This window comes from Lipophrys pholis (assembly GCF_963383615.2).
Source record: "Lipophrys pholis genome assembly, chromosome: 22".
Taxonomy (NCBI): Eukaryota; Metazoa; Chordata; class Actinopteri; order Blenniiformes; family Blenniidae; genus Lipophrys; species Lipophrys pholis.
Window position 1 is genome coordinate 15,966,938 of NC_137644.1, and position 8,705 is coordinate 15,975,642.

Sequence of the window (8,705 nt, forward strand, 5' to 3'; positions counted from 1 at the left end):
AAGGCACAATGACTAAACTGGGCAGAAATGCTAAAATGAGTTTTTAAAAGGGACAAAACCTTGAAAATGGAAAAAAAAAAAGAAAATAAAAAGCTAAACTGTTTTAAAAAGAGATAAAACGGTTAAACTGGCCTTCCTTGCCATGGCCATAAGACTATAACACCTCCCTGTAAAACAGTGTTTTAGCCCATATTAGTCACCTTTTACATATTAAAATAAACATTTTCTCATTTATTTCATCCCGTCTTAATTGATCTAACTTTCTTTCTATTTATTCTGGGTGGAACAATTCTTAAAGGAAACTTCCTGAAATGAATAAACTTTTTCAATTCTATTCTATTCTATTCTAAAATGTCAAAATTGTCCAAAAGACTGCTGGAAAGGAAGAATGAAACCGCTAAAATCAGGTAAAAAAAAAAACTAAAAACCATGCTGACAATGTAATTGAATGTTTGCCATCTTAAATTGCAACTGAAACTTTACAAATGCGACGTAAGAAACCGTTTTTGTTTAGAAGCCGTGTTCGCCTCATCTCCAAGGTTAAATGTGTTTCGCCGGCTCCAGGTGACTTTGATTGGGTGGGACTTCCCACAGGTTGCAGCCCCCTGCCTCAGACAAAGGACAGGACTCTGAAGGCCTGAGCAGGTATGTGGTGGAAGGATGGGTGAGGCCCCCGCAAAGGTTTTTCTAGCAAACGGATTCCACCAAGCAGAATTGTTTAACCGTCCCCGAGAGCAAGCCTACAACCCGATGCCAAGGCTGAGCTGTGCAGAGTCTGGGCATTTCAACGTGTTTACAATCACCTGAGTGAACGGAAGCAGCTCAGGTCCCTGACTGGATGTCCCCAGAGGAGGGGCCAGTGCAGAGAAAGTTGGAGGGGGGGCGGGGATAAAAAATGGTAGGAACAAGAAGGAAGTCACTGGACTCCGACTGCCCCCTTCACTCCTCCACCTTCATCATATCACGTTTTTAGGCTTCGCTCGGGTTCATCTGGTTGACAGAGACGATGTTATCAGGGGATCTTGTCTGATATGAGTGAGTGGCTCTGCAATATGTCAGCCGGCTGCAAAACTTTATGGATCCTGCAGGGGGGGGGGGGGATTAAAAAATAAAAATAAAAATTACAACACAACTAAAAGTGCAAAGATGTGACATAAACCTTCATGTTGACGTCCACAGGTTCTCCTTCAGTGGGAGATTTCAGGGAGAACACTGGAGATCGTAAGAGGCCGTAGTGTCACCAAACAGGCGGTGCAAAATAAATAAATTAATTAAATGAAATATTCCAGGAATGTGCATGCCACGGCTTTGGCTGTGAGATGCTTCATCTGGACTCGCAGAGACGAGACGTGCAGCTATCGGCGTGTAATTCCAGGGGAAAGCCTCTGGCTGCACCGCTACAGACGCTCACATCGAGTCCCAATGACAGCCATCACGTTTTAACTGTGTTATTCTTCCTACACGCGCGCGCGCGCGCCGGGCCCTGTGTAATAAAGCATGCATGTGCGCACGGTCACCCTGCGTGTTAAGTTACTCACTGCGGCTGTGGAATACAAGCTCCGTGTTTCCAAAGGAGAAAGGCCAGTCACATATCCTCCTCCTCCTCCTCCTCTTCCCCCTCTTCACTTCTTCTTCTTCTTCTCCAGCCGCTGTCAACCCCACAAAGTGACGCCTCGTGAGGTAACAGACGGTCAGCCGAGGTGAGGCGCTGCGTTTCGGGGGGTCCCTCCCTCCTCCGTCTCCGTCTCTCTCCGTCCCTCGTCTATCTCTTCTGTCTATCTTTCCCTCTTTTCCGTCTTTTCCACCACTGGCGGCTTTCCCCACCGCTCTGCTCGGGCGCTCCCGTGACGTCAGGACGGTGGAGCGCGCGCTCCCGACACGTCACCCCCCCTTCTTCCACAGCCGGCGCGCGTGCATGATAATCTGATAATCTATTTTTAAAATGAAGCCTTTAGATGACAAATGGCCGCATTTGGGGAATTTCGTCAGGTTTCATCCTAATTAATAACAGTATTTTAATGCAGAGTAAACAAAATAACACAATAAATAAACAATACAATAAATAAACACTATATTATACAAACAATAAATAAATAAACAATGAACAATACAAACATTGGATTAAAAACAAATTACAAATAAAAAGGAGAGAGGCAAAGAGCAAAAACGCAATATATATTGTTTGAATGTGTAACTTCATAAATCGCATCCTCCATAGTACACATAGTAATCAGTTTTTAAGCTGTATAACTAAACTATATATATATATATATACGAAGAGGAAGAAATAGGAGAAGGGAGGAAGAAGAACATGTCTGAAATGAATTCATTTTAAAAAACAATTTCCTCATGCACAAGTCTTAAAGTTAAAGTTTCCCTTTCAATTCCACCAAAACCTTCCATTTTCATGACATTGACTAATGATAATGATAATAATAATAATAATAATACATTGTGTTATACACATTTGTGCAGCACACCTCAGAAGCAAATTTACCATTTACGCACCACAAAATGTCCAACATTACCTGGACACCGTAGAAAAAAATGTGTTTACGTGTTTGATGTTAAATACTTGTTTTCATATCATCCAAATAAAGTGAGAAATTTTTTGAAAAAGTTTGCGCACTTTCCCAAAATACAGTCTTTGGAGAACTACCAACCAGAGAATAGGCGAACTCAAAACCGGGTGAAGGACAAACTAAAGTCAAGCAACACTGCCACCTAAAGTACAACACTGGCATGACTGAATGTTTTATAGTGGCCCTTTAACTTTCACTATTCATGTTACTTGTATTTGTAAAAAAAACATAATTACATAACAAAGGACAATCACAGCTTTAATTTAAAAATTTGTGATGCTCTCCCAATTCTCTGTTAGTTTCCCTTCTTTATATACGACAAAAAGGGTTCTGGTGTATGTTATCAGCCAATTAAACAAAAACAACCATAAAATAAAAAGTGAAAAAAGTGCAATATGATTTTTTAAAGAGTATTAATTTAAGACTTAATATTACATAGATTGAAAACAAAAATGTGTGTATTGTAACTCCAAAAGTAAAAACCGAGAACAATAAACCTATAGAACTCCTTCACTTTGTTGTTGAATTTGTTGTTTGAAAAAAGAAAATAATGTAAAGAACTCATTGTAATAACTGATTACTGACATAATTTACCAATAATGGTGAGGAGCATCTATAGAAGTTGAATACTTCCATAAAATAGTCCAAAAATGCAAATCAGTCATAAAACATACGAAAAGTCTGAAGGTTTGGGTAAACTTATACGCTTGATGTTTTATAGTCATTGATTTGTCCACTATTATAGAATATATTTGTTCAGTGATGTACAGTGATGTTTGGATATCAGATATATGGCAGGTCTATAGCCCTCAGTCTGTGTGTTTGATGACAAATCGACCTACATACATCAGTATGTGGTATATATAATAATCACGGCCACTCTGACATCACAGGTTCCTTTTGCTTGATTGTCAATCTGACATATAATAATGAATCCACCCCCCCCCCCCCCCCCTCAACAAGACACTAACAAAAAGGCAGTGACACACACATACGCAGACCAACACAAACATCGACTGTGTCCCAGTTCCCTGGGCGCCAGTCAGTCAGCCAGCTGAGGTATAAATAGTGTGCTGGCTAAAGTTCCCCTTGAGAGAAACACATCAGGAGTGACGGACCAGTGCAATCCTCTGAACTGTGGCTGTTGGCCTAATGAACAGTGAGGATTTATTCGCTGTTGTGGCGTCTTTTTCTGCTTTCCCTCAACGTGAGGGGTTTTGGTTTAGAGTTCTGAAATGAAAACGCACACAAAAATTCTCATTTCTGCTGCAGCTTTATTGTTTGGAAATTTGTGCAGTTGTGAATCACCGCTGAAGTCGTGGAATTATGTGGCAACAAGGAGGATAAAATCCCGTGTAAAGTGACAGAGCAGACATACAGTGTGTGATTACACAGCTTTACTGAGCAGTATATTTTCAAGCTATGCTGTTGTTTCTGTTCAAGCATGCTGATTAATGCTCTTTATATTCATACATTCAATAGGTGTTTTGAAAGAAGTAAAAAGCAGAATAACACTGACAAAAGAACAAAATTTGATACGATCTTAAACTAATGGAATGACTCAAAAATATAATCCAAAATAAAATAAATTTTTTAGCTACGAGTGAAATGCACCACCATCCAAAGTGGTTTGGTGGTTAGTACGGTCACTTACCAGCAAAAATATGCAAGTTTGAGTCCGACCTTGGAGGCCTTTTTGTGCTGAGTTTGCATGTTCTCTCTTGTACTCTAGTTCCCCCATACAGAAAAAATGCATTTGAGGCTAATTAGTGACTCTGACTGGCCTTAGCTGTGAACCAGTGTGTGATTAAATCTCTGTGTTTGGTCTGCAGTGACATGGAGCCCTGGATAAACTTGTATAAAAAGAAGCTACCGTTCAGCAGAATTTAGATTAAGTTATGGTGCCACCTTCCGGTCACAGCCATGAATTGCATCCTAATTGCATGCATATTTTTGTAGAAATTAAAAATAAAAACGGATAAAAATACAGGATATTAATATACTGGAAAACACCGACTTTTAGTATTTTACTACATGGCACTTATAAAACTATAAAATATCATTATAATGTTTTAGCTGTGGAACAAAATAACTGAAATGTATAGATAATTATCAATGGTTAACTGTAGATGTAAAAATAAAAACCACATATTAAGTTCTAAACAGGACTATATAAAGATCTAAAGATGTGGAAGCAAGAGGAATGTAAAAAAAAAAAAAACAATCAGCTTTCTTCATGTCTGTTTCGCTGTTTTTTTTATAGTTTTTTTGTTTGTTGTATTTACCCTTAATCTAAACATTTGTAAAAAGTTTGTAAAAGAAAAAGAAAAGCGTAGTTGAGAAACAAAAAATCAGAAGGAATGAACAGAGGTTGGTACGCCCACCAACTGCTTTCAAAACAATGTTGGTATCTACAGGTTTTTGGAAAGAGGAACTCAGCAAGAACCTCATAAATAAAAAAAAATAAAAATCCCAGCTCTTCTGTTGATGTACACTGGCGGAAATCATTGTGTGTCCTTATGTGGAGCGGGTGTTTCCCTCTGCTGCAGGATGAGTTTGAAGCCTGAGGCCCGTCAGGGTTCAGGAACTACAGGTGTGATCACAAGTTCACTGCTGCTATGACATCCGAAAATTGAAAAAGCGGGATAGAGGTTTGGTCTATTATTTGGATGAACACCGGACACCAACCTGAGAAAAGACTGTACTATTGAATTGCCGTTGAACCTGCATCCGGTGAAGGAGTAGATCAAAGTCTTGGCATCCACGTTGTAGAAGGAGACCTCACCTTGGTCACAATCGACAAACACTCCCACTTTCTCGGGTTTCTGTATCAGGCAGAGATTTTCTGAGTGAGATGCGTCAAAAACTGAAAAGCAACCCCAGCTGGTCATGTAGGACGCGAGGATCCAGCGTCCTTTGTTTGATACAGTCGGATTGACTACCCCAACCCAAAAGTTGTCAACGCCACGGACCTGAACCTCGTAGTAGAACTTGCCTGAGGAATAACCCTCAGTTGCGAGGACAACAGGAGGCTGTACGTCCTCATTTGGGACTTCAGGAGGAAAAAACCAGACGTTTTCATAAAAAGACAGCCGCTTCCCATCCTCAGACACCACAAGTCCAGGGGAGTAAGAGTACTTGTTCATTTTCACGCTCACTGCATGGCGCTGCTGAATCATCCTCAGATGGTCCTCCATCTTCAGGATAGGCCAACCCCTCAAAAGTTCGACAATCAGATCTTCGCCAGCACCGGCCTGGTTCGGTACCTCACAGCTATCAGACAACCTGACCTCATGGAAAAGCAACTCCATCTCATTGTTGACGGTCTTTTCCATCCGAGCAACTGCGTCTCTCACAATCCCCGCATAGATCTGAGGGCCGTTGTCGGAAAATCGCTGTGGCTCGGGGGTGAAGAGGCCACCGGCGTGTGCAGGTATTTGCAGGGACGGCCAGCTCTGCAGCAGGTGGAGATGGTCCTTGGTTTGTAAAAGCTGCTCCATTGTAGACCTTCTCCTCCTCAACTCGGCAAGTTCTTGCTCCAGCTGTGCAACACGCCCCACGGCTTCCGCCTCTGCTGCTTTCTGCTTCTCCTGGATCACCTCAATCAGCTCTGCCTGCCTACATTTCAGAGAGGCCACCAGAGCCGAGAAGAATGCGTTGATGCTCGACACATCGCTGTCCGACTCCACCTTGCTCCGCTGAATTGAGCCTTTGACTTCTTCGACACTGTTGGATTTAGCTTTTTCCGCCATTTTCAGTACTGACGTTGCAGCCCGGAGCCCGGCGGCCTTTTCCCCGTGGGCTTGCTCCAACGGCACGGCTTGGTGAGCCGCGTGGTCGTCTTTCAAACACATGAAGCAAATGCACACCTGGTCGTCCTGACAGAAGAGCTCCAGCATCTTGTCGTGCCTCTTACACACCCTGTCCTCCAGGTCGGACACGGGCTCGCTCAGCCTGTGCTTCCTCAGACTCGCCACTCGCAGATGAGGCTCCAGGTGACCCTCGCAGTACGAGGCCAAACACGCCAGGCACGTCTTCTGGGCTTTGAGCTTCGGTCCGACGCAGATGTCGCAGGGCACTTCTCCCGGTCTGACCGGTATCTCATCCGCCGCCGCCGCCACCGCCCTCATGCTGTTAAAATGCTCCAGCATATCCCTGAACCCCGTGTTGACCTGCAGCTGCGGTCGACCGCCGAAGCTTTTCTTGCAGATGGGACACTGCGCGAGGCCGCTGCTGTCCCAGTACCCTATGATACAAGCCTGGCAGTAGTTGTGTCCACAGGGAGTGGAGACGGGCTGACTGAACACATCCAGACAGATTGAACACAGGAACTGCTCGTCACACGGGAGGCTGCCGCCTGCCGCCATCGCTAGGGAGAACGAAAGACGGCAAGATTATTATGCAAGTAATTAATCGACACTTTTGACGACCATTTTCAAAAACATCCGATAATATATGTCGGTCAGCTCGAGCATAAATGTGACCCTTTGGTTGCTGTGGATTACATGTGGGCAACGCTAGATTACTAGATGTTGTGCTTCTTCTGTGAAATTAGTTCTTATATAACAGATATTACAGTTTAAAGTTTACAGAAACAACATGAAAGTGACCTCAGAGACATAAGATTTACCGACAACACGTACAAATAACTTTAAAGTTATATTTACATTTTTATATAAAATGATGTGGGATGTGTTCCAAAATGATTATAGGCTCTGACAAACTATACTTTTTGAAGTGATTGTCTTCGAAGTTCCTAACCTGTTGTAATGTCGCGCTTCATCAAATTGACGGTTACAACTGTTGTATAAAAGAATAACAATGTCAGCCTGTGTGTTTTAATTTCAGGAGGTGAATAAATGAAGGTAATTGAGGATTGTTTGTTGGTCGGTGCTGCAATGATTGTGGCATTTCTGATACGATTGGATTTTTAAGTCACAACAAGAGATATTAAATTGCCCTTAGATATAATATTGGGGTCTTTTAATGTGTTAAAAGGATCAGGTTCATTCAGAGTGAGTTATTTATCTGAACATGAAGAATAACTGACCATGTTCAGGTGGTCTTGGTCTTAACATGAACCCCTTTGATGGAAGACAGTATTCAAATGAAGAATCATTTTCTTGAAGAAAACATCTGAGCGAAACTGTGACCGGGCGAGTAAACAACTAAACACAAAACAGGAAAAGCTACTGGCACAAAGTGGCTTCAACATTATTACGTTTGAAATGAAAGTTTTTACAATCAAACAAGAGAAGCAGACAACATTCCAGGAAACTCTGCATTGTTGGAAAAAAAAAAGAAAGGAGAAGATTAACTAAACTTTACCTACCGAGAAGATTGTGTGGAAGGTTTTGCTTTGGGTGTGACGATGGTTTCGTTTTCCTGTAATGTGAACTCATCTCCTCCTCCTCCTCCTCCTCCTCCTCCTCCTCCTCCCCCTCCTCTTCCCCCTCCTCCTCTCCTAATGGAAAAACTTAGTAAACCCAGATCTGCCCTCACTGGGGCAGTATTTCGCTCCTTTCTCTTTGCTGTAAATCATCAATTTTACAATCCTGATTTTGAAAGTTGTTGTCCGAACATACATACATACATACATACATACATACATACATACATACATACATACATACATACATACATACATACATACATACATACATACATACATACATACATACATACATTCTAAAGTCAGATTAAAGCCTTCCTACCTGACGCCATGAGGATGATTATTAAAGATTCATCAAGTGGTCTTTATTTGTCAAAAATATAAAGAAAAAAAAGCAACTTAGCCCGACTTCAAATACTAATATTATTTGAGTGAAAGTTTGAATGTCATTCCAAAGTGCTTGTATGCAGAGACCAATAATCTCATTATTTATGGCAGTTTTAAGTTTAATGAAGCCAATAAACTAATAACTTGCTAATAATGTCATAAAATGTGGTGCATGTACTCTTCAGTGACTGAATGAGTCAATGAAGCGATTTTCTAAAAGGAAATCTGTGTTTTTTGTGTGATTTCTGAAGGATGCAGCTGAAGCCTGAAGCTGACGAGGCGGTGATGCTGACTGCTGTCACTAGATGGCGCCACATTGAGATTCTCAATGCGCAGAGGTTCAA

General features: G+C 41.8%; 2 protein-coding genes across 5 annotated transcripts in view; both read right to left on the minus strand.

Moving 5' to 3' along the window:
• The window catches only part of LOC308127259 (ELKS/Rab6-interacting/CAST family member 1-like), a 133,187-nt gene extending 131,335 nt beyond the window's left edge, over positions 1-1,852 (minus strand). For all 4 annotated transcript variants that reach the window (XR_013936489.1, XM_080492183.1, XM_080492182.1 and 1 more), the window contains exon 1: positions 1,539-1,852. The gene's annotated coding sequence lies outside the window, so the exon portion shown is untranslated. The remainder of the gene's footprint in view (positions 1-1,538) is intronic.
• A 1,986-nt stretch (positions 1,853-3,838) lies between these two features.
• LOC308127441 (E3 ubiquitin-protein ligase TRIM39-like) lies at positions 3,839-7,970 on the minus strand. Its single transcript, XM_080492490.1, has 2 exons — positions 7,915-7,970; positions 3,839-6,951 (listed from the first exon to the last, which is right to left on the minus strand). The coding sequence occupies exon 2, from the start codon at positions 6,947-6,949 to the stop codon at positions 5,156-5,158; it is 1,794 nt and encodes a 597-aa protein (XP_080348616.1). The 5' UTR covers positions 6,950-6,951; positions 7,915-7,970; the 3' UTR covers positions 3,839-5,155.
• Between the last annotated feature and the right edge of the window lie 735 nt (positions 7,971-8,705).

What these genes read in the sequence shown, in the direction of transcription:
- LOC308127441 (XM_080492490.1), bottom strand. Translation starts at nt 6,949, where the DNA reads ATGGCGGCAGGCGGCAGCCTCCCGTGTGACGAGCAGTTCCTGTGTTCA.